The sequence below is a fragment of the Electrophorus electricus genome, unplaced genomic scaffold (genome assembly GCF_041902795.1).
Source record: "Electrophorus electricus isolate QZ-2024a unplaced genomic scaffold, ASM4190279v1 Scaffold156, whole genome shotgun sequence".
Taxonomy (NCBI): Eukaryota; Metazoa; Chordata; class Actinopteri; order Gymnotiformes; family Gymnotidae; genus Electrophorus; species Electrophorus electricus.
In genome coordinates, this window is record NW_027658437.1 from 71,051 (window position 1) to 95,093 (window position 24,043).

The 24,043-nt window shown below is 44.0% G+C and overlaps 3 protein-coding genes across 8 annotated transcripts in view; all 3 read left to right on the forward strand.

The window, feature by feature from the left end:
- Positions 1-134: 134 nt before the first annotated feature.
- Positions 135-5,475, forward strand: LOC113592329 (outer dynein arm docking complex subunit 4). 3 transcript variants are annotated; one of them, XM_081708824.1, is made up of 12 exons: positions 135-363; positions 522-653; positions 1,743-1,896; positions 2,183-2,244; positions 2,444-2,600; positions 2,686-2,904; positions 3,136-3,279; positions 3,450-3,528; positions 3,643-3,729; positions 3,811-4,007; positions 4,443-4,572; positions 5,322-5,475. In XM_081708824.1, exons 1-11 carry the CDS (start codon positions 247-249, stop codon positions 4,556-4,558), a joined length of 1,464 nt encoding a protein of 487 aa, XP_081564950.1. In that variant the 5' UTR covers positions 135-246; the 3' UTR covers positions 4,559-4,572; positions 5,322-5,475. The 3 variants fall into 3 exon arrangements, with proteins under 3 accessions (XP_081564950.1, XP_026888967.3, XP_026888968.3); XM_027033166.3 differs by having other exon boundaries at positions 136-363; positions 4,443-4,537; XM_027033167.3 differs by having other exon boundaries at positions 136-363; positions 3,136-3,264; positions 4,443-4,537.
- A 964-nt stretch (positions 5,476-6,439) lies between these two features.
- On the forward strand, positions 6,440-11,860 carry LOC145654783 (2',3'-cyclic-nucleotide 3'-phosphodiesterase-like). Of its 2 annotated transcripts, none has more exons than XM_081708827.1 (4): positions 6,440-6,916; positions 8,558-9,196; positions 9,279-9,406; positions 10,125-11,860. In XM_081708827.1, exons 2-4 carry the CDS (start codon positions 8,572-8,574, stop codon positions 10,599-10,601), a joined length of 1,230 nt encoding a protein of 409 aa, XP_081564953.1. In that variant the 5' UTR covers positions 6,440-6,916; positions 8,558-8,571; the 3' UTR covers positions 10,602-11,860. The 2 variants fall into 2 exon arrangements, with proteins under 2 accessions (XP_081564953.1, XP_081564952.1); XM_081708826.1 differs by having other exon boundaries at positions 6,447-6,916; positions 8,552-9,196.
- Positions 11,861-13,680: 1,820 nt separating this feature from the next.
- Positions 13,681-24,043, forward strand: part of LOC113592331 (ATP citrate lyase a) — a 29,889-nt gene continuing 19,526 nt past the window's right edge. For 2 of the 3 annotated variants that reach the window (XM_035526637.2, XM_035526632.2), the window contains exons 1-3: positions 13,681-13,831; positions 16,006-16,185; positions 21,685-21,807. In XM_035526637.2, coding sequence (XP_035382530.1) covers positions 16,027-16,185; positions 21,685-21,807 — 282 coding nt within the window. In that variant the 5' untranslated portion in view covers positions 13,681-13,831; positions 16,006-16,026. The remainder of the gene's footprint in view (positions 13,832-16,005; positions 16,186-21,684; positions 21,808-24,043) is intronic. The other variant, XM_081708822.1, reaches the window with a different exon arrangement.

Below are 24,043 nucleotides of genomic sequence, written 5' to 3' on the forward strand. Positions count from 1 at the left end.
TTGACTCTGCATGTTTTTCCTGTCCGTTTTTGATGGTTGTGCGCTTGACATTTGTTTTCTAAAGTTTCTGCAGCATTAACTGCAGGTCAAACTGCCTTTGGTGGTCATGTTAACCTCCCTGATCACGTGTTCCGGGTTTTGTGACGTGGTTGCTAGGATACACCAGACGTGCCAGTCCTGCGCAAGTCCTGTCTGCTAGTTAAAAAGCTGGTAATTCAACCTTGTAGTATCCACATTTATGCGAAAATGCCTGATAATGATGGGGGACAAGGTCCGAAAAGTACGTTTTCTACCTACATGGCCGAGGGTGAGCAGCTGTTTCACAAGGGAGAATACGGCAAGGCCACTGAAAGCTACTCCGCGGTGAGAACTCCGTTAAAACCTGACGAGCATTGGTCTCTCACTAACTAGAACAATTCAGTACAAAGTTGAAATCTTTCACATGACTGGTAATTTGCTTTAGAAGGACACGTTCGTTTTAATCGATTGGTTTCTTAGTTGGCAAAATATGTCTGCCTTAGGCTCTGATATTAAAGCCAGACGACAAGAATTGCTTGGTTGCCAGATCCAAGTGCTACGTGAAGCTGGGAGAGTCCGCGAAGGCGCTAAAGGACGCAGACGCATCACTCAAAGAGGACGGGGTTTTTTTCAAGGTGTGCTCCCCACCTGCGAGACAGACCAGTTATCAAAGTTACACCTGTCATTAGGGTCACATGTAAAGCTAAACACTAAAATGACATGCTATTAGTTTTACCTCTTAACTACTATACCTATATTGACATAAATGTTTAGTCTTTATAAAAATTGTGAGATTGTTCTGCCTAAGGCAAGTGTGTATATATGTGTATATATATATACACACATATAATATATATATATATATATATATATATATATATATATATATATATATATTAGATAGATAATAAAATTAACTTTGTCAAATAGAAAGTATCAAAATTAAAGATCTAACTAAACCAGGAACTAAAATGTTAGTGCTAAGAGTTCAAATTAAACATGTAAAGTGTTGAGATAAACAATGAAAATATAAGAAATTAAAAGAAATAAAACTGCTGTGTAGTAGTGTTGATAAAAGGTTAAAGTGCAGGGTTTAAGTTGAAAGCCTGGTCTAATAAATGGTTTAGTTCAGATTTAAACATGTCTAGTGTCTGAGAGCTACTAATGTTCCATTTAAAAATGGCGATGTTGGTGCTTGCTTTCAGTGTGCTGTCAGACATGATTAGTTTTAGAGTATTTTCGTGTCCCCAGGAACATGAGAAGTAACTGATAGCAGGAAAGGTAGCCTTCAAGAGAACATTCTATATTATTTAATGAGTCCATGTCAAATTTTGCTGAGTAGGCAGAGATGCATGAAGGGTTTGTTCTCGTGACATCAGGGAGACTGTGGTTTCAAAACCGGCTGATTGTGCATCTTATGTTCCATGTGCAGACTCAAAGTGTGTGTTGAATAGTGTATTTTGAAAAGTTATCAATATTTACACATTACTTACATTTTTTAATTTCAATATAGCGAGGGACGTTCAGTTTTCTGTGATTGGGTTGTTTTAATGCAGCTGTACTATGTTGATATTTTAAGTTGTTGATTGTAAAAGCCAGATAGTCATTTTTAGAAGATCTGTTTTAGTGATGGCTGTCAGAATGTAATGTCAGTTCAGCCAAAGTGTTCTTTAAGAATCACCTTTAGGGTTCTTTAAGGTTTAATAGACTCTCCTCTCACACAGGGCCTGCATCAGAAGGCAGAGGCCCTCTACACCATGGGGGACTTTGAGTTTGCTCTGGTCTTTTACCACAGAGGCCACAGGCTGAGACCAGAATTGCAGGACTTCAGGCTGGGCATTCAAAAGGCTCAGGAAGCTATCAACAACTGTGTGGGCAGTGAGTGCTAATGCACAATGCACTCTTACAAAGTTCGGCCACAACCACAGGGGAATGTCACACTCGCATATGATAATGCAATATCTTAGAAAGTCAAAAACTAGTAGCATTGTTTGTTGACAAGGAACCCATGCTTGTGGTGTGTCCAGGTGCACAGTGAATAAAATGCTAATAATAAAAACACATCATTCCGTTCAGTCGTGGCTCAGGCCTGTTGCTAACTCTGCCTGCTCTCGCACTCTCTCTCTCTCTCTCTCTCTCTCTCTCTCTCTCTCTCTCTCGCTAGGTCCCTCATCTGTTAAACTGGAGAATAAGAGCGCGCTCTCCTTTGTCCATAAAGTCGAGGACGTAAGTCTGTTGCCTCTACCTCACATTTCCAAGCCCTGTGATAACCTCACTTGTGATAATTACCACATGCAGTATAAACTACGCATTAGTTATCATGATGAACAGCATTATAGAAATAAAATTTAAGCTAAAAATGCCATTTTTTGACAGTTTCACGTGGTTGCATTTCAAATGTGCCTGTTTGTTTTTTATCTGTCAGCTGAAAATGGCTCAACAAAAATATTTGGTGCATCCACTAAAGAAGGTGCAGAGAAAGCAAGACCAGGAGATGCCCAAAAATGAGAGAACAGCCAAGCAGTTACTGAGTGAGCTGTATGCTGACAAAGAGTATCTGGAGAAACTGCTAAAAGATGAAGGTGGGTGAGTGTGTGTTTGTAGCTAACATTTCTGTGCCTTGAGTTGCTGTTTGTGTGTATAATTAATTATTTCCTTCTCACACAGATCTCATCAAGGGTAAGACGCGTAGTGGTGAGCATCTGCAGGAGCTGATCTTCACCTGCATTTCGTATCTGGACACACGGACGGAGTTCTGGAGGCAGCAGAAGCCGATCTACGCCCGCCAGCATGACCGACAGCTGCAGCATCGGCAGTGGAGCCACCACCATCTGCCCTCTGACCCCACCTGCAACGTCCTCAGGAACCTGGAGAAGATCAATGCTGGTGAGGCGCCGTGGTGCAAGGCAGAGGCCTTTGGCGCTGTGGTGCGAGGCAGAGGCCATATTTCGTGCCTAAAGGTCTAGCAAGTAATTTTTTCAGGCTTCAGGACTTGTCACATTTATCGCAGTTAGTATCTAAGTCAATCAGTGGTTTGTGTTTGTGCATATGCACATGTTTGTATTTGCGTGTGTGTGTGTGAGCGTGTGCACATGCATGTGGTTGTTTGCTTTGCAGCACTTAATGCCGGAAATGCAGAGAGCAGCTTGAAGAAGGCACGTGAGGTCCTGAAGAATGTACAGGGCTGGTCTGAGGACGTCCTGCCCAACAGGACTGAAGTGCTGGGGCATCTCTACAGCTGCCTTGGTAACACTGCCATGGGTACACAACTCTTACTTACACAGCTGGAGAAAACAAACATGAACTAAAACATGATTACAAGATTCTCCTGCATTATGTCTGTTAGAAGATCAGTAGTTAAACCGTATCTTTTGAGTGTTGAGGTATTGTACATGGTGAGTGTTCAGACACCATCTCTGCTCTGTGCTCAGGTAATGCCTTGATGGATCTGGGAGACATGGACAAGGCCTTGGACAACCATCTGAAGGACCTGGAGCTGGCCAAGCAAGGGCAAGTGTCAGGACAGCTCAGAGTAGCTGCATGTGCGGGAGGGGCATATTCTTGCTTACAGCAGGTTAAAGATATCAGGATAATGTTTGCTTTTTGTTTGTTTGCTTTTAACAGTAAATTGATGGACAGTAAGTCAAGGGCTCTGGACAACATTGGTCGAGTGTATGCACGTACTGGCAAATTCCAACAAGCCATAGAAGCGTGAGTGTGGCTTTATTCATCTCATTATTATGCAGAGTATATGCATACAGTCATTTTACTGTTATAACCGTGTGCGTGTAGTTGGGAGGAGAAGGTGTGTCTGTTGCGCAGTGGGCTGGAGAAAGCCTGGCTGTTCCATGAGATCGGCCGCTGTTACCTGGAGCTGAAGCAGTACGTGGAGGCCAGAGACTACGGCACTCAGTCGCTCGGTGCTGCCAGTGACATCTGTGATGAGAAATGGCAACTCAATGCAAGTGTGCTGGTGGCACAGGCTGAGTGTGAGTCCACCAGAAGAGAAAACCAAAAATTGTGTGCTTAAGGCCTGAATCAGCACTGGGCTCAGAAGAAAAGTTGTACAGACAACTTTGACTGTACTGGTAGAGGAAAAGTTAAATATACATATTGCAAACTTCAGTGGATGCAGTAGTGTTCAAATTTTCCTGGTGTAATAAATCTTTTAGAATATTTAGAATGATTTTATGTTTAGAAATAAAGCAGTAATACTATATCTCACCTATAACCGTACAGACATCAGTAGCAGTATTCAGAAATGAGTGGTTTTAAAGTCTTCAGTATAAGTAACACATTGATCTGAATTTGAGATTTTCAAGAATTTTTTAAAATGATTTTTCAGCATTAGATGTGCTTTAAACATGGGTTTTAGAACATGGGTTCTCTTTCTCTCTCTCTCTCTCTCTCTCTCTCTCTCTCAGTGAAGCTGGGGAACTTTAAGACCAGTGTGCTCCTCTTCGAGAAGGCGCTGGACCTGGCTAAGGAGGACACTGCTGCCAGAGATGCTATCCAGAAGGTCACACTAATGTTGTGTTAACCCTAACCCAGAAGGTCACACAGATGTTACGTTAACCCTCACCCTCCTCCCTCATGTGTCCCAGTTCTCTCTGTCTTTCATGCTTGACATTTGTAATAACACTATTCATGTTAAATTAGACTCATCAGGTTTCTGAATTCCCTAGAGTTTAATCATGACTACATGCGAGTGTTTCTCAGCTTGTGAAACAACACACCAGCATATTAGAGAAAAATGATGTTTGTTTGGAAGAGACGGGATCTGAAAGATGTCAAGGTTTACATGAGTGACTATGGTGTTTAGTCCATGACACAATCGTGGTCATACTGAGAACACTTGACCAGCACCGTGTTACAGGAATGACAAGAAAAATCAACAGTGATTTTTCACAATGATTTTTTTCTTTTCACAGTGATTCAGGATAAGCGTGAAGATTAGGCTTATGATAAACAGCTAAATTACTTCTGAAACATTTCTACACAGTTCTACATGACCAGTTTACTTTGATCATAATAACTGAGATCAGTTTGATCAAAGGACCAAACAATAATCAAAATTTGATCATTGACAAGTAAATGGACTTCTCATTTTTTGTTTTAGGTGGTGGTGAAGAACTAAAACACATAATACTGACTAAATGTGTATTGTGACCTCCTGATTTTAGTATTAGGCTGACTAGTCCTGGATCATAAAACATTTTTTAAAAACTTTATTTTATTACGTTTAACGTAGCTTCCTGATATCCTTTGATCCGTCTAAGTGAATCTTGACTCTGTCCTGGCAGGTGCTAAGTGAGACGAGGCAGTTGGCAGCACTGTGAGAGGAGCCTGGATGAGCTGAGTTGCCCCACACCCTGTTGAGTCTGGACTAAGGCATCTTCAGTCCTGTTCAATGTCTTGGCCCTGGCCTGTGAAATAAAGCCTGTATGGAGACACAGAGGTGGATCTGGTTCAGGAGGTGGTGGTGCTGAGAACTGCTGGAGTTTCAATGTGTGGTCTGATTTACATTTATTAATAAGAAAGAATGGGTGGAGCAGTGCTCTCATGCTACGCTGACTGTGTGAAGGTGGCATAATGACTCAGCACAGCGTCTTGTGGAGGTTTTAGTGTCAAGGGCCGGGTATTTCACAGCAATGTGATGCCAATGGCAATCCCTTACTGACTGTGGTAGTGGCTGGGAACTGACTAAATGCTGTTCTAACCCCCGCGCTATTCCAGGAGAGGGTCAGGCTGTGCTAGGTGAGCGTGTTAGGACAGGACATGACTGCAACTAGGTCACCAATGCCTAGCAACAGGACAATGTCCATTTTTGTTCTTGCTACTGCTTAATCACTCTTAAAATAAAAAAAAAAAATACATTTTACATTTACTGCACACACTTTTGCCAATATTAGGCTTGTGATTACAATATATTGAAAAAATGCTTCATTGAACAATTTTAAAAGTGCCTCAGAAGGCCTAGTATTTATTGGTAGTAATCTGGATTAAATTCAGGGTACTCAAATACCAAGATGTACAAAGAATGATTATGTAACTGTTACACAACATCAAATACCAGCGGCTGCGGGAAGGCCGTTTCAGCGTTTCCCCGTTCGTCCCAGAGAACTCAGACACCCTAGTTAAGGTTTTCTCGCTCGTGTTGTTGGTACCTCATAGTCCTAATGCTCGACACATTACCTAATACACTCATGGTTTTTTTTCAACACCGATAACTTAATTACTCTGAGAATTTTTCAATTTGAATTATGCAAGGTCTAGATTTAAACTCAGAAAGGCCTCAGTATGTGAGATTACACCACTGAAGTCAATCGTAACAACTGCAAGACTGACAAGACCTGACTGGTGTTCTGTAGATTGTGTAACAAATCTGTTGACTCGCTCCAATACACACGTCCATGTGGGAAAAAAGATTCAACTCGAAGAGCAACGGGGCTACCGATGAACCCGAATCCTTAAAGTCACACACGCTTAACTCCTGAACAGCTGATTTAATAGACATCCGCGAGGTAAATGCGGCCGCTTTACTTCAACTCCTGAAAATGTGAATAACATTCATGAAAACACTAAATAATAATTAAGAACCGTTATTTGATTAATTGGAGGTGTAGTTCCTCAACGGATAAGTTCACGGAGGCGGCCCCAGACGTTACGTAGCTGCTGAACATAAAGCCAAGCGCCTCCCTTAGTTGAGTGGGCGTGTCTCGTTTGCTGAACATCCTCACGGGCCCCTCGTGCACTAGCACGCTCAAGAGTCGTGGTTTCCGCTTCTTCCGTGTACTTGTCGGGCAGGCGGGGATCTCTTCGCAGGACTCGAGGCGAACAAGCAGGACTGTTCGGTGCTGCAGAGCCAGTGGACGCGACGCGCTACTTTCCCGTTAGGGTGAGACGCCGCTCTTCCTCGGTTATATGCGTGTGCGCCGTTACTGGGCGTCTGCTGAACTTAATTTCCTCTTTTGGACACGTTTGTATGTTCTCGTGCCCGTTCCGTTGGTACTGAAATGTGGTAGCTTGAAGAAATACGTCACTTCAGACACAAAAGCTAAAAAGCTAGTGAACGTTTTTGGCGTGTACTGTTAAACGCAGCGCGGTCCGTGGCATTGCCACGCTGAGTTGTTTTGTCTGGCAGCCCAGACGGGAACAGCCACTCCCCAAATCTCCAAAGCTGCTTTCATTGTTTCGCCTAAACATGTATTCCTCGTAATTCCTGTATTCGCTCGAGCTTCCTGTGCTTTCATGCTTTAAATGTTGCCATCAGCTGCCAACATTTTGACTCTTTCATAAACTAGACCAATAGAGATAATTAGTCGTTTAGCTGTGTAATCTTGTGTAAAATTCAGCAACTCCATTTAGTTGTACCGTTGTAACGTTGGCTTTTTATTGAAGGGACCAAATATGTTTGTTTTCTGAAAGTCTGTCTTTCCTTTGTCCGAGATCCTGTGGTGTATCCGAGTGTAATTTGGCCATACAGCGGCCCAAACGAGCTGCAGGTGTTGCTCCCTGAGGCCTGCTTGGGCCGGTAGCGCACGCCCAGTCTTGTGTTCACGGTAAAATTAACTTCTAGTAGAATTTGCTACAGCGTTGTGGTTTTTAAAATAGTTTTTTTGCGTAAGCTTTGTTAGGCAGACCCTCTGTCTGAAATGTATAGAGGTGCCGTATTTTACTGTGAATACAGCCGATACGAGTTCGCTGCGTGTCTATATAAAGGAAATTTAGCGCGAACAGACTGAATATTGAAGAAGAGGAACATTTAGTCATCTGATCTGTTCTGCGTACACGCACGGCAACGTTTACTGGAAATTTTCGCAACACTTAAAGTACAAGTGGATCTGACTGGCTGTAAAACCTAATCCACAGAATAACGGCACCCGTTTCTGAACGACTATATTAAAGAGCATTTCATTCGCATTCACCTTCTGCGCTGTCCTCACGGAGGGTCGGTGCAAGGGTTGGATTGGAGACGTCTGACCGTCGGGGGCAGTCTGGCATAATCACGTAAGAATGGCTGGGTGGTTCCGCAAATTTCAGATCCCTTGTTTGAGTTCCGCTGCATCCTCTAAAAGAGGAGTTGAGGCCCCTTTCAGAAACAGTTTTTGTTTCCTTCACTTGCATGAATCCCTACTAAAACGTACAAATCTAATGTCCTCCGGGGTACATTTTGACACTTCCTGATTTGAGATTCACAGATTGAATAAATGTTTTGGGGTAAGTTTATCCAGTCAATGACAAGCACTTGGAGAATTAAATTGTGAATTAAACTCCTGAAGCCTTTATGAATGTTCAGTGAAGCCACATGCAGGTCTGTACAGTAGCACCGTTTAATGAGCTATACGCCACACCACCAGCCCTTATAATGGAGTGAAGGCAAAAGATGAGTTGTGCTGGTGAATGTGGATGTAACTGTAGAGCAGGCTTGTGCTGGGAGCTTTCACATGCAGGGATGTGGTTTGTGTATGGAGACTGGACCCAGAATGGAAAACTGCTTCTAGGGAACCAATGACGAGTTTTTGTTTGGTAGAGACAGGCTGGTGTTGAGGAATGGAAGCTGATCAGAATCAGGAAGTGCCAGCAGCTGAGACCCAAGCGGCAGAGATGGAGTCACCTGCTCACGAACAGCCTGCGTGTGATGAGGTGGCAGAACCAGCCTCCCAGCCAGAGTTCGAGACGAAGGAGCCAGCAACAAAAGCCCCCGAGCCCGAGGCCATGAAGGAAGCGCCGGGTGCGGAGCTGACTCAAGTGGAAGTGTCCTCCGAGACGCCTGCCAAGAAGCTGGAAGCAGGTGTAGCGGACGGAGCCCAGGAGGAGCCTTCTGGGAAAACACCTGAGGGTGAAGTAGAGCCTGAGAAGCAATTGGAAGGTACAGACAAGCCAGAGCAAAAGGTTGAGGCCACTGCTGACAGTGCAGCAACACCTACAGAAGCTGCAAAAGAGGCAGAGCCAGCAGCAAAAGCCCTGGAGGCGGAGCTAGAAAAGCCATCTGAGGCTGAGGAGGTTAAAGCAGAGATCCCCAAAGAGGCGGCGCTGCAACCCAAAGAGGCGGAGCTGCCGCTGTTCTTCGGCTGGTTCCTGCTTTCTGAGGTTGAGGAGAAGATAAAATGCTCTACCATGGAGTTCCTTAAGACTCTGGACACTATGGAGGCCTTCAAGAAACACCTCAGTGAATGTGAGTAGAGGGTGAGGCTGTCGCTGTTTCTGTAGACTTTCTTTAGGCCTTTAAATAACCACTTTTTTTTTTTTTAATAAAGTTACTGGGGAAGCTGAGAAAGAGGTGGATCTGGAGCAGTACTTTCAAACCAAAACGCCACTCCACTGCACCTCAAAGTTCTGTGACTACGGAAAAGCAGAGGGATCAAAGGAGTACGCGGAGCAGCAGGTTAGTTTCTGTGAAGGTCATTCTGAAGGATCTTGTGAGATTATTTTACGCCTGTTAACTACCTGAATAACTTTAGTTTTGTATGTAGTCACGTCGTTGTCTCGAGCAGAAGTGCAGCATGGCAGTTACACTGACCTAGGTCATCTTATTTTGATAGTTTTGACTTCTATACCTTGGTGTGGTGTTCAGAACAATTTTCAGAGCAACCAACTGATGTAGACAGTAAGGAGAGTTGAGAATATTTGCCTGGATGAGTCATGGTATAATTGACATGACTGAAAAAAAAAACGGCACAGCAATTGTTAGTAACTTTGAATGCCAGAATTATATTGGCAGAGGTGGGTAATGGCTATTTGCACTTGAAGGATTTTCTAAAATATTTGTACTTTTTGTACTGGTTTTTTTTTTTTTCTTCTTTTTTTCTTCTTTTTTTTTTCTTTTTTTCCCTAAAATATTTAAGTGTGAATTGACTTGATTTTCAGGTGTAGACAAGTCCTCATGTATTTAAAGCTTGATCTCTTGGTTGTAGAGATGGGCACTTCCTGTGCTGCTGAATACAGTTTGTAAAGAGATGCTGCACTGATTCTGTACGTCACATAGCACATGAAACTTTGAGACTGTCTAGGCTGGTTTTTGTTGTACGATTCACTTGAAATGTGTAGCTTTTCTGTGCAGCCTGACTTATGCAAAACTGAAGCGTCTCTCCACTCCTGTGCAGGTGGTTAAAGATGCGTGCGATGGTGCGTCAGAGCTGGCTGTCGTCGGCCTCATGGTCACACCTCGCACGTTTGGTGCGCGCGTGTTACTAACCCCTGAGCAGCTCCAGCTGTGGCCCCCAGGTGTGGACAAAGAGGGGGTCCCTGCCTCTGCCCTTCCCAGCATCGAGGCTCTCCCAACGGGCAGCCGAGCCCATGTGACCCTGGGCTGCGCTGCGGGAGTGGAAGCTGTCCAGACCGGCCTGGACCTGCTGGAGGTGCTGGCTCTGAAGCAGGCTGAGCACCAGCCCGCCGCCGAGGCCGAGCTGGACGCAGGCACGCTTTCATACCTGGGTGAAGGCCGCTGGTACCTGGAGCTGCAGGAGGCCATCGTGTGTGATGCCACCTTCTCCAGCTTCTCTGAGGACGAGCGCCCCACTGGACCTGCCAAGAAAGAGAGCGGAGAGAAGAAGAAGAAGCCAAAGTGCTCCATTCTGTGAGGGGGGGCAGAGATTTCTGTAGGGTTATGCCACGTGTGTGTGTGTGTGTGTCCGTGCGTGCGTGCGCGCTCCAGCTTTAGTGTATGTGTAGGATTAGGTGTGGGCAAACTGGTACCACAGGCTCTGCCTGAGGTGGCAAGCTACCTGTTAGCCTCTCTTTAGCAGGGGTTAGGTTTTGGGGGTTTAGGCTAACCCTTCCAGCCCCTCTCTTTAGCATGTGTTGGGGTTAGGGGTTAGGATATGGCCCCTCTCTTTAGCAGGTGCCTTTCACTAGGATTAGGGTTTACCCGAACACTCTGACTAGGGGCTGGGGTTTACCCGAGCTCTTTCACTAGGTGCCACGAGTGCTAAGGATTTCCACTCTGCCTTAAGGTCACATCACCCCCCTGTAGGTCATGGGTTACTCTGCTAGCTCACTCACTCTTGACCACTGCACTCTCTGTCTACATGCGCTCACTCAGTTTTTCCAGTACTCAGTGTGGTGTCGGATTGCTTCTTTGAATGTTTTACTGTGTATGAACAGGTACACGTTTTCTTGTCACCACTTTATTGCGTTTTTGAGCTGACTGGAGAGGGTGCCGTTAGATTGTAGAACCAGGCAGTATTGGTGCCAAACTGGCATGAATACATATTCTTCCGGTTCAGTTCAAAAACTGAGCCTAGCATTGCTCGTGTTGTGTGCGTGCTTGCATGTGCACACATTTGGAGTGTGCAGGTTTCTCCTCTCTTTGCAGTAGAAAAGTGACATTTGTGATTAACTTCAGCAAGACCATGTGGTTCAGTGGCTTATAAATTGTGCTTTTCTTGTAACTTCATTGTGAAGTTCATAGTTTCATTGTGAAGCTTTTTCAACACTTTTGCATTAAAACATTGTTACTCTTCTGTATATCAAGCATATCTGTTTTGAATGAAACTGTGAAATGTCTTTCCTAAATCTCCTGTGGTGTCTTTCACCCCATGGGACACTCAATGTTGTCCAACTGCGCTAAGCCTCTTACCCTTCAGTCTGCACCACCTGACCTGGCCCTGTTGTACTGTCTCCAGCGCTGAGTTGTGCTTTCAGATTTCTCTCTTGACAGAATCTACACTCTACTGTGGACACTTTCAGCTTTCCTCTACAGTGTGGTGCTAGGAGGCAGAACCCTTGTTTCTGTAGAGTTGGGGTCAACCCAACCCTTCTGTAGGCCTCTGAGGTTCTGGATTTTTGCACTTTGTTTTTGTTTTTTGTACACCTAATAATAAATTTGCTTGGCTCTGAACTGCTTGTTGTGTTTTTAGTTCCCGAAAGTTGGTGGTGGCCAGTCCACTTCCTCATTTTGGCCTTCTTTCAGCTTTGTGTCTTTCAAGGACAGCGTGTAATCATTTATCTCAAATGGTGTTTCACCACACTGAGCCTCTCGATTGCGTCATGGGCCTCTTGTTGGCTTTTTCATGGTAACCCCATGCAGGGCTGTACTTTTATGCATGTGTGGTACTTAAATTGGCTCTTGATTTAAGAGTAGTATCACTGCATCATTTTAACTGGGCTAGGCAGCAAATGAATGGTTGGTATATCAAGAGCTTTTAAAAAGTTGAGTATATGTAGTAAATGTAAACTACTGATTCTGCCACATGGTGGTGTTAATTACTCCCCAGTGGTCCAAGTGTTTAAGGTATTTTAAATGTATTTATATTTTGTATTTAGCTGATGCTTTTATCCAAAGTGACTTACAATTATCTCCAAGTACAACTTAAGTAATTGAGGGTTAAGGGTCTTGCTCAGGGGCCCAACAGTGGAAACTTGGCAGTGGTGGGGTTGAACCAGTGAACTATTCATTAAAATGTTCATTATTTTAGTGAATAAGTGAATTACTTGCTTAATTTAGTTTATTGTACACTGTGGTCTGGAATGCAAAATATGGGGAGGGATTTCATCTACAAAAGCTAAATTTAATTGGTGTTGATTAGGTTTATTTTTCCCACAATGTTCCTAACATACTCTCACATAAATCTAAGGAAGCTTGCATCAGTGTGGGCTTAGTGGCTTCAGTTCACTTCTAGTAGGCTCTGCTCATAAAGCCTGATTTGATCTTTCTGAGTTGCTGTCTGCCTGTTGGGCAGACAACAGTGTGTGTTAAATATAATAAATATTTTTCAAAGGTGCAATTAGTGTGTTTATATTAACTGGATTTACCAAGATAAATACTGTTTTTCGTTCCTTAGAGAAGGAAGAACGCACGTGTATATAATTTATAGTTTAGGTGGGCGTGGTAGAATTGCAGACTTAACAGAATTTGATCCGCAGTGCCCAGAGGTCTGTGGGAACATTTAGACTTGATGCACTTTTTTTTTATTAAAAGCCAGCTGACTCGCAGCCTTTGGCTGCAGTTCTCAGACTGCATTAAGTAATGACATGAGCTGGACAGAGGGACAGGCTGAACATTAGCAAGCACAGTGGCGCACTTTAACGGACCAGAGGAAGATCTGACCTATCTAGCATAGAGGATTTTCCACTATAAGTAAAAGGCTTGTCTTGATGAAACAATCTTTAAAAGTCTTTCAACGACGATATAAATATTTGGGTACTCTCTATAAATTACCCAATGCTATTTAAAAAATCTTTACATTATGCAGAGTACTTAAATTATTACTGCATATGTTGTTTCATCGGAATCTGAGATTTTGCGCAAGAACTATAATTTTTTGTTAATCTAATTGTACTGATCATGGGAAAAGAGCCCGTGCGTTTTGATTGAGAAAGTGATACTGATTTTGATTGCTGTCTGTCAACGGTGAGATGGTTAGAAGCATTTTAGGTTTAAGAAACCGCTACTTTCAATAATCCGTTGAGTAGCAGTTGTTGGCTTATACTCGACATTTTATTAATTATCCAAGTTCATGCTACATTATAAACATTAACAAGAAGGTGTCCGTTCCGTCAATATAAAGCAATCTTATTTATACATCAGGATGCATTGGTGGCATTAGCCAATCAAAATCTAATCTAAACAATAATCCAGAGTACGAAGGGGGGAACTGAGTGGTCTGAATCAAAAGAAGCCCATTGGACAGAACAGGCCAATCAGAGTAAAGACAGATCAGTCCATCGTCAGACATAAAGAAGGAAATGAACGCAACGCACGCAGTCAGGACAGGTCAGAGCGCAGCTGCTGTTCTTCTTGTCATATTTAGTAAAAATAAATCGCTATTGTCAAAAGAAGAATCGTGCTTTCCTAATTTATACAGAAGGGGTAAGTAAAGACTTATTGTATTACAACTTGTCTTTGCAAATGCGTGTTAGAGGGAATTAAAAAAAATCATAACACAACTTTTTTTAACCACCTGAAGACTATATATGCTGCAGCTATTTTATATTTACATTTACCTTAAAGTATAGCCTATCGGGGCTAGTCTTCCGTTAGATTAGAATACATAAATTGTACATAAAGTGTGAACCAGATAGTTTTCTGGTTTTAATCTAATATACTTATGCCAACGAATCTCTTTTCCTTACTCTTACTAATAAGGCAGGTCCCTGTAGTCTTGGATTCATGTTGCCGTATTTCATGCGTAAATACAATATATTACAATATATTTAAACAATAAACAAGGAGCTCACTCCAGACATGACCCTGTATATCAAAGACGAAACGGGCCTCGCGTATCGGGGTCTAATGGATGAGACTGCTGTAGTGTGTACGCGGCTCTGTGACCATTCATCCATTTGCAGTGAGATTGTGTCTCGCAGTATGTCTCAGTACAGCGTTATCAACAATCGTTTATCTTTTTTTTTATGTTTTGCATGTTAAGATCCTGTTCTAATTTATCGCTGCTGCTGGAGGGTGTGACTGTTGACCAGCTAGTTTTCTTGTACTCTCTCGCGCTCTCTCCGCCTCATGGCGTAATTTAAATGATGAACTGCAGATACGTCGCTGCTGCTGTTCTGTAAATCAGTAAATTGGCCTGGTCACAGATGAGCTTGCGTCTCCTTTCCTTGGAATGATTTCTCTTTTAGGCAAGACGCTTTGGGAGGTGTGGAGACCAGAGGCTGCATGAACGTGTCTTGTTGGCTGGCTGATGTATTTGCTCGGGTTAGAAGGAAGGGGACGTTTGAGATGTTTTGTACATCTGGCCATATGTTCATAGGTTATTTTAAAGGTACTTTGATTACACATGGAGATGTTGTTATTGCATCCACTGCCATGAATAAAATGGCTCTGGTCTTTAGATTAGATTTGGTTTAGATTTGTTTTTTTAGATTAGATTTTATGTGGATTTGATGGTAACAGATTTTCTTGTGGACTCTGGGTTTTTCACACACTCTGCTAGTACCAAGGGGAAAACCAATGCAGCTGGACCTGAAATTGGCCTCTTCTGCAGTTAGTCTGGTGTGTTCACACACACACACACACACACACACACACACACACACACACACACACACACTGGACTAGTGTTTTAGTGCTTCCTCATTATGACTGGTTGGACTCGTGTGCATGTGACCTTTTAAGATGTCAAGCCTGTTGTTGAATGGTATTAAAGCTCGAGTTTCATGCATCTGAAACGCTCCATGTGTCTGCCTTGTCAGTTAAATACCTGAATCGGTGCAGTTTTTTTTGTTCTAATGCACTGTTTTCGATGGGTCCATTCCCAGGAGAGATCAGTGATGTAAGGGTCATGGAGATGACCTCACTGGTTGTTTACTGCACACACTGACAGCCCTCTCTTTGCCTGTGATGTTAACAGAGGGTGGGCTGTCTGTCCCACAGCTTCTTGTGAGGAGGAATGCTTCTGTAGGCACTTTCAGCCTTGGCAGCTAGAGGGCAGTGTGCAGCTTTAAAGCCTTAGCTTGGCCTCCTGAGTTTTACAGGTATTTCCAATGCCAAATGTAAAACTGTCAGGGAGGCTGTAACATGTTGTACTATGGTGGTGCTTCAAAGCCATTTTGGAATGTGATGTAAGGAACATGGTTGAGCAGATGCAGTTTAAGTTTCCCAAAAGCATCACAACAGCAAGGGTCAGTGTAGTCGTGTGGACCTCACTGTGGATTTAAATTTTTTTTTTTTTAAGTGAGCTGAGCACCACCAGTGCAATTTTGTGAAGGCACATGTTACTCCTCGGTGGTCAGACCGACTAACCGGGAATGTAGTGCCTGATTGCACCTTGCAAACTCAGTCAGGCACTGCTGAGACACTAGTCTCCTGCTGAGCAAACACTCACATGCTAATCAGTAGCAGGGGGGATTGGTTTGGGTTGACATGGGGGGTGACGCAGGGGAGGGGTATTGGGCTACTGGAAGGCAAGTCAGTTGCACTGTCTTTGTCCGTGTGTGCATGAGACCTGTGTAAAGCCTTATGTCCTTTTGTTATTAATGTATTTGAACCTTATTCTGACACAGAACCTGTTGCTTTCTCCATCTCTCTAGAGCTCTGTGTAAGCTATTAGCATGTCAGCAAAGGCAATCTCTGAGCAGACAGGGAAAGAGTTCCTCTACAAGTATATCTGTACCACGGCCGTTGTACAGAACCGTTTCCGCTATGCTAATGTCACTGCGGCCACAGACTGGGGCCAGCTTGTCCAGGATCATCCATGGCTCCTGACTGAGGTAGGTGTGATGGGGTGGGGGTGGGGGGTTTAGGGAATCTCAAGTCTCTTTGCCATCATGCAGAATGTGGGTGTTCAGCTACCCTTAGCCCTAGCACATAAACTGGCACGTACATAGTCATACATGGTATAACTCGCAGTGAAATGGTTTTGAATGGTCTGTCCAAACTGAGGAAAGAAACAGGTGTGCATAAGGATGGATATATATTTGTTTGTTATATATACACAACAATGTATATATGGATGTACGTGTATGTACACAATGTACAATTCCAGTTTACAAATTTACAGATTGTCACGTGGTGGTGGTGGTGGTCCCCACAGTTTCAGTTGCTCTGATTCAGGGCCTGAATGGCCTGTAGGAAGAAGCTCCTCTTCAGTCTCTCTGTCTTGGTCTTCAGGGAGCGAAAGTACTTCCCTGACCTCAGAGAGGAGAGCCTATTGTTGGGATGGGTGGGGTCCTTCACAATCCTCCTGGCCTTGGTCTGGCACCGCTTGTAATAGATGCTCTGCAGGTTAGGAAGTTTGTATGAGTGATGCACTCTGCTGAATGCACCACCCTCTGGAGTGCTTGTCTGTCCTGCTTGGTGCTATTCCAAAACCAGACTGTGATGTTCCCCATGAGGATGCTCTCGATAGTGCAGTTGTAGAAGTTCCGCAGTACCTTGGAGGGCAGTCTGAAGTCTCTTGGGCATCTGAGGTGGTAAAGACGCTGACGAGCCTTCTTTGCCAGGGAGTTGGTGTGGTGGGACCAGGACAGGTCCTCTGAGATGTGAACTCCAAGGTATCTGAAACTGTCTGCTCTCTCCATTGTGGTTCCATTGATCCTCACAGGTTGATAGTGCCACTCCTGCTTCTTGCTGCAGTCCACAATCAGCTCCTTTGTCTTGCTGACATTTTCCAGGTGTTTTAATCTCCTCCAGGTAGGCCCTCTCATCGTTGCCCGAGATCAGGCCCATGACGACGGTATCATCAGCAAACTTGACAATGATGGTGGAGCTGGAAGTAGCTGTGCAGTCATAGGTGTACAGTGAGTAGAGCAGGGGGCTTAGGACACAACCCTGAGGAGGTCTAGTGCTGAGGGTGAGGGGTGTGCAACTGTCTCATCCACCATACTGATTGTGGTCTGTCTGTTAGGAAGTTGGAGATCCAGTCGCACAGGGATGTATGCAGTCCTAGAGCTTCCAACTTAGTAGTGAGTAGGGAGGGGATGATGGTGTTAAATGCTGAACTGTAGTCGACAAACAGCATTTTAACATAATTACCCCTCCCTTTGTCCAGGTGGGTCAGTGTGGTGTGGAGTAGATGTGCAATTGCGTCATCAGTGGAGTGGTTGTGGCAGTATGCAAACTGCAGTGGGTCCATGGAGGCTGGCAGTGAAGATGTGATGAAGTCTCTGACTAGCTTTTTTCAAAGCACTTCATCATGACTGATGTGAGGGTGACAGGGCGGTAGTCATTGAGGCCAGAGGGTTGAGGTTTCTTTGGGACGGGGATGATGGTGAATCGCTTGAAGCTGGATGGGAGCGTCAGGGAGAGATTGAAGGTGTTGGTGAATCCCGGGGCTAACTGGTCTGTGCAGGCTTTGAGGGCTCTCCCGCAGATACCGTCTGGTCCTGCCACCTTCCTAGTAATCACTCTTTTAAACACTCTCCCCACGTCACTCTCCGTGATGAGAGGGCGCTGTTCTATGGTGGGCTCTGTAAATGCGCCATTGGCTGCACCGATAGCACCATTAGCGTTGTTAGCACTAGTGCTGTTAGCATTAGCGCTGCTAGATGTAGCCTCGAAGCAAGCGAAGAATGTTCGCCAGAGACTCATCCGCACTCATCAGTCCAGAGGGTAGGCGCTTGTAGTTGTCCGTAGTCCCTGCCACAGGGATCTAGAGCCACTCTGCTGGAACTGTGACTCTAGTTTCCTCCCGTAGCGCCACTTCACCTCCCTCATCGCCCTGCGCACTCCATATGACTTGTACTCGTCCATGTTCCCGCTGATGATCCCCGCGTTGTAGGCAGCAGTGCGAGAGTTCAGAGCTTTGCGGATGGTTTTGTCCACCCAGGGCTTCTGGTTGGGAAACGTCTTGATGGTGGCTCTTGGAATCGTATCATCCACCAGTTTCCCAGTAAACCCTACCCTACTACTGCCTCTGTAAACTTGCTGACATCAGTGCTGTGCCGGAACATGTCCCAGTCCATGTCATCCAGCGCGTGATTTCCCTCTGAACTGGAGCTTCCCGTTTCAGCCTTTGTTTATATTTTGGCATGAGGACGTTGGCGGCATGGTCTGACCTACCAAACGGTGGATGAGCTAGTGCCTTATAGCTGTCCTTGTATGGGGTGTAGCAGTGGTTGAGTGTCCCATTTCCCCAGGTGGGGAAGGCTATGTGCTGGTAAAGGTTTGGCACTGCACATTTGAGGTTAGCGCTGTTGAAATCCCCAACCATGATAAGTACAGCGTCCTGGTGTTGTGCCTGAAATTGTGTGAGAGCCTCATGAAGTTCCCACAGTGCAGTGTCCATGTTGACCTGGGGTGGGATGTACACGGTGTTGACGATGACCGAGGTGAACTCCCAAGGAAAGTGGGAAGGACGAAACTTGAGGGTCGAGCAGCTCCAGATTGGGTGAGCAGGAGCGGGTGAGAGTAACATTGGCATTGTTGCACCAGCTGTTGTTTACCATCGCACACTCCACCGCCTCTCGACTTGGCCAAACTGTCATCCTGTCCATGCGGTGAACCAAGAAGAACTCGGCCAGCTGGATAGCGTGGCTCGGTACAGCTGGGTTCAGCCACGACTCGGTGAAGCAGAGGAGGTTGCAGTCCCGAATGTTCCTCTGGAATTTTAACCTGACCCAGAGGTCATCAAGCTTGTTGTCCAGAGACTGAACATTGGCTAGCAGGATGCTAGATAGGGGAGCTCGGTGTGCCCGCGCCCTCAGCAGGATCTCCATCGGCCATCATATTTTGTCCCATAAGGGCAATTGTAGGCTTCTTTTCTCCATTCTTCTCTTTGTGTAGCTATTTGTACTGATGTCCTTTTTCAAGGCCATCAAGCATCAATTCAGAACCTTTTTGTTTCTCAGGCAATCCTGGGACATGATGGAGGCAAGATGTCAGGGTTGGCAGTCCTTAGTGCCCAGCACAGAAACATGAGCTAAGTAAAGGTAGCAGAGATTACTCTCATCTCCATTAATCACTGAGCTGCAGAGATGGCTCCACTCAGTATGCCTCTAAAAACACTCCTAACCAAGCTGGTGGGTAATCGTATTAGGTCTGACTCACCCATGCGCTCATGCTTGCTTCAAGGGGGAAAAATGAGGGAAGGATCAGTCAGGACATCTGATGGCATGTTGTTCATATCTATGCCATTGCTTGTGTTCATATAAGTTTTGAGTTCATCTTTTGTGTGACTTAAGAATTTTTTTACTTGAAAAACTCAACAGTTTTAGACCCTGGATAGTGATTTTAGGTCTATTTGGAGTCTGCCGACTGGCGTGTAGCACCTAAAGGGGACAGAGCAACTCTCTAAGCATACAGAGCATGAAATAGTGGTGGATATCTCCCCTTCAGTTTGAAAATCTGTATTTCACATCTTATTCAGATGTTATTGAATTTACATTTACAGCATTTAGCAGATGCTCCTATCCAGAGCGACTTACAAAAGTGCTTTGTCATTTCCTCATAGAACACATCTTAGCCGATAAAGTAGGTTAGAGTCCAATATACCAATGAACTAGAATACTGTAGACATACAGGGATCAATGCTGATGCCTAGAAGTACAAAATGCATAAGCTCCATCTTGCACAATGAAAATTGCAATAAACAATAAATATTAAAGTTTGTTAGTCAACATCATTGTAATAAACAATACCCTACAAGTACTAGTTTCAGTTGGTCAACATAGGAGCAGGGTCAGTGGTCATTTAAATATTCCACAAATAGCTGGGTCTTCAGTCTGCATTTGGACTGCAAGGGACTGTGCTCTCTGGACAGCCAGAGGAAGTCCATCTGGGAGCCAGGACAGAGAATAGATTCCATGCTTGTCTCCATTAGCCCTGAAACATGGTATTTCAAGCCGAGCAGTACTTGAGGTTTGAAGTACTTGAGGTACAGATCAGGCTTTGACCACTGACATCATATTTGGAGGGGCTGGTCCATTTTTGGCTTTGTAGGAAAGCATCAAGGTTTTAAATTGGATGCGTGCAGCTACTGGAAGCCAGTGAAGGGATCGCGTGCGTGCGTAAATTTAATTAAATGGGTACACCCGAGAGAGTGAATTTACCTTTTTGTGTTTGTTGCAGACTTATTCTACTTTTTCTACATGAATTTCAAGTTACATAAGTCTTTCATCAACTGAAGATTTATTATTCTCAGGTGTAAATAAATTATATGCTCAAATCTATTTCAGATATTTTACACAAATTAAATGACAATTCCTCCATGAGGGTTGGGGTTTCATCCTTGAGGGTGATTTTAATTGGGCCTGGCTTTCAAGGACTTCAGCTTGTTTTAAGAAACTGTGTGAAATTAATTAATGAAGCTCATTAAAGAAAAAATGCAATGAGGCAAATTCCTAAAGCACATAATCTGCCTTTTTTGTAATGCAGTTTGAATCTCTTTTACATCACTGCAAAGTATACCATTTAAAGTGTATTTGTTATAATTGTCATTACAGACTGACCACGTATAAGTATATTTGTCATCTATGGATATATGTGATGAGAGAGCTTAACATGAAGCTTGGAATTAAATCTAGTTTTATTTTAAATGCTAAACTCACATGCTATTTCCTGCATGTTTGTGTGATGTATATGCATGCGTCATCCTCCATTATACAGAGATTTGATTCATCTGAGATATAAAGTGATACTGCATTTGTTTTAGTACTTGCCACCCACAGGTTGACAGATCTGGGGAAAATTGCTAATTTTTTTTTATTATGCACCCTGGACATGGAATAACTAGCAGTAAAATTTAAAACTAGATGTACTTACATTTTTCAGTGGATATAAATGTATCATAATGTGGTTGACTTGCGTTTGTTTTCTTGAGAGGCCTTTGAGTTTCATTAGCTGTTGTATTTTGTATGTTTCATTTTAACAGGCACAGCTGCCTTCATGGCCAGGTGTCTCATGTAAAATTGGGGGGGGGGGGGAGAATGGGATAAGATCAATGGGGGGAAAAAATGGGATATAAGATCAATGTTCTCTCTCCCAGCCCTGCCCCGCCCCTTCCTCCTTCATTACCCTACTTCCTTCTCCCCTTGTCAGTGGTGCTATTATTACTACTTGGTACTGAATGATTTATGGGGTTTCAGAGTTTGTTTAGTTTCAGAAAGTAAAAGTCCAAGCCAAGGGTCAAGGATTTTTTTTTCCACAGACCTGGCCTTGCTAATTAAGCCAGCAGATGGAGTTAACATCTGCAATAATTAATTCTATCTCATAGTAGGGACATTTTATAAGCCTGTGCAGTTGTGAGTACAAGATATGTTTTCTTTCCACAGCGATTGGTTGTGAAGCCAGATCAGCTGATCAAGCGCAGGGGGAAGCTGGGATTGGTGGGTGTGGATCTTGACTTGCAGGGTGTCAAGGAGTGGCTCAAACCCCGCCTTATGAAGGAGACTTTGGTAAGGTGACATGCACACACGTACACGTCTTTTATTTATATAGCAGGAAAAAAAAAAAAAAGATGCCTCACACCCTGACACTAAATCAGGAAACCACATGGCATTTAGCTGCAAATAACATTCTGAAGAATCAGAATGTCTGAACATCCCTCTGACTTCACTTTATGCTCATATGTGCATTCTTGTGCATGTATGGTTGTGACTGTTTGTTTTAGCCCAATATTTTGATACCCACCCCCTTTGTTGCATTGCTGTTATGAAATGGCTCTAGATTGGCTCCTCTCTCTGGAGGCACTTAAAGGACGAAGGCTTCGGGTTCTGTGCACATTTAATTTCACTTGTTTCTCTCGCACTACTCTGAAATCACCTTTTCATTCTGCATTGCCCTGTTGATTTATAGCCGGAGCCATGTGCATGTTGGGATGGCTGTCCAATTGTTTCCCTTTTTCCTCTGAGCACTGAGGCTTTTGGGTTTCCTCTGTAACACTCTAGATTAAATGCATTTGCCATGAATGAAGGACAAAGCCATTTGTTGACACCCAGTGATATATTGTCATAATGTCACCTTTGCTCACACACCCACTCATCCTCATACACACTGAAGCTGCATTTGTTCATCTACACTGATTATTGCTACTGCTTCAGCAGCTATGAGAGTGGCTGCTGCCTTATTGTGCTGTTCACCTTTTTCCTTTTCTTGCTTGTTGCTGTGCTTAAGTTTGCGTTCAGGATGCTCAAGGACACATTACAGTACAAGAGCAACTTGGTGGGTAAATGAAAATATAATTAGAAATTAAGAGATGGCAAGAGTTACAGTAGGATAATGGCAGGACAAAGCACAACTATGAAAAAATAAATTGAGGCAATGATGAGAAGGTTTACAGATTAGGAAAAGCAATCTGAACTTTTTAAATGTTTTTGAAGGTGGATAGTGATGAGCAGAGACTAAGGTGTAAGGGGATGGAGTTCCATAGCTGGGCCTGCGACACTAAAAGCTTCATCACCATATGTGAGTAGTTTGTCAGGAGCAACAGGGAGCAAATAAGCATCATCAGACCGAAGTGACCGTGAGGGATTGTGTCTGGACAACAGAGTAGAGAGGGAAACATGAGCCAGACCGTGTAAAGCTTTAAAAACCAGGAGTAAGATTTTAGACTGTATGTGATAATGGACCGGGAGCCAGTGTAGTTTTTTTTGTTTGTTTGTTTACTTGGGTTGTGTTCCCCATGATCTGGTGTGCATGATGACTCTTGCCGCTGAATTCTGTACGTATTGGAGCTTCTTAAGCAGACTAGCAGGGTGCCCAACCGGAGTTGCATTAGTCTGGATTGGATGTAATAAAAGCATGAATTGGAGTTCAGCTACTGAATCAGGGAGTGAAGGTGTAAGAAGGCAATTTTGGTGATAATGTGGGCCTCCAGTCTATGATGTCACAGAGGCTATGGAGTCATAAAGGACGTGATAACCCACTCTATCCTGGGTTTCGTCCAATATTCTTGAGAGTGGAAGGAGATGCTGTGAGTGGCTTCATATTTATTACTATTAGGTTTGAGAAAGTTCAAAGCCATCCAGTTTTTAATGTGAACCAGGGACCTGATCAGTGAGTCAGGGGGCAGTGTATCACGGGGCTTGGTGCAGATGTAAACTTGGACATCTGCATAACTGTGAAACTGAAGACCATGCAGTCAGATATCACCAAGTGGAAGCAAGTAGATTATGAAAGGGAGGCCAAGAACTGAACCCCAAGGGACACCATGAGCGAGAGCAGAAGTATCTGACCTGAAGCTGCCAAGAGTTGTTGCCTGTCGGTGAGATGACCTACACCAAGCTATTGTGACACCAGTACAGGACTATAGCCTATGCAACAATCTGTCATGACAGACTGTATCGAATTCCACAGTAAGATCTAGGAGGACCAATCCTTGATTGAGGTGATGAGTGGGCAAAGTGAAGGCTGGCAAGCTTTAACCAGAGGAGCAGGCAGAGGGTGTAAAATACAAGTAGTTGCTTTAGAGCCAATGATGATCCTGGTTATAAAACTCTCACTGACCTGCTGAAAAGAGGAAAGGTGGTTAACAGGAGGGCAGGACAGAGTGAGATCAAAGGGGCCAGCAGAAGTGAGAATTTGAGTAAATGTTGTTAACCTTTTCATTGAAGAAAGTTTAAAAAAGAAAATCATTACAGATGACAGTTGAAGGGGTTAAAGGGAAATTACAAGCAAGGTGCAGCAACTTTA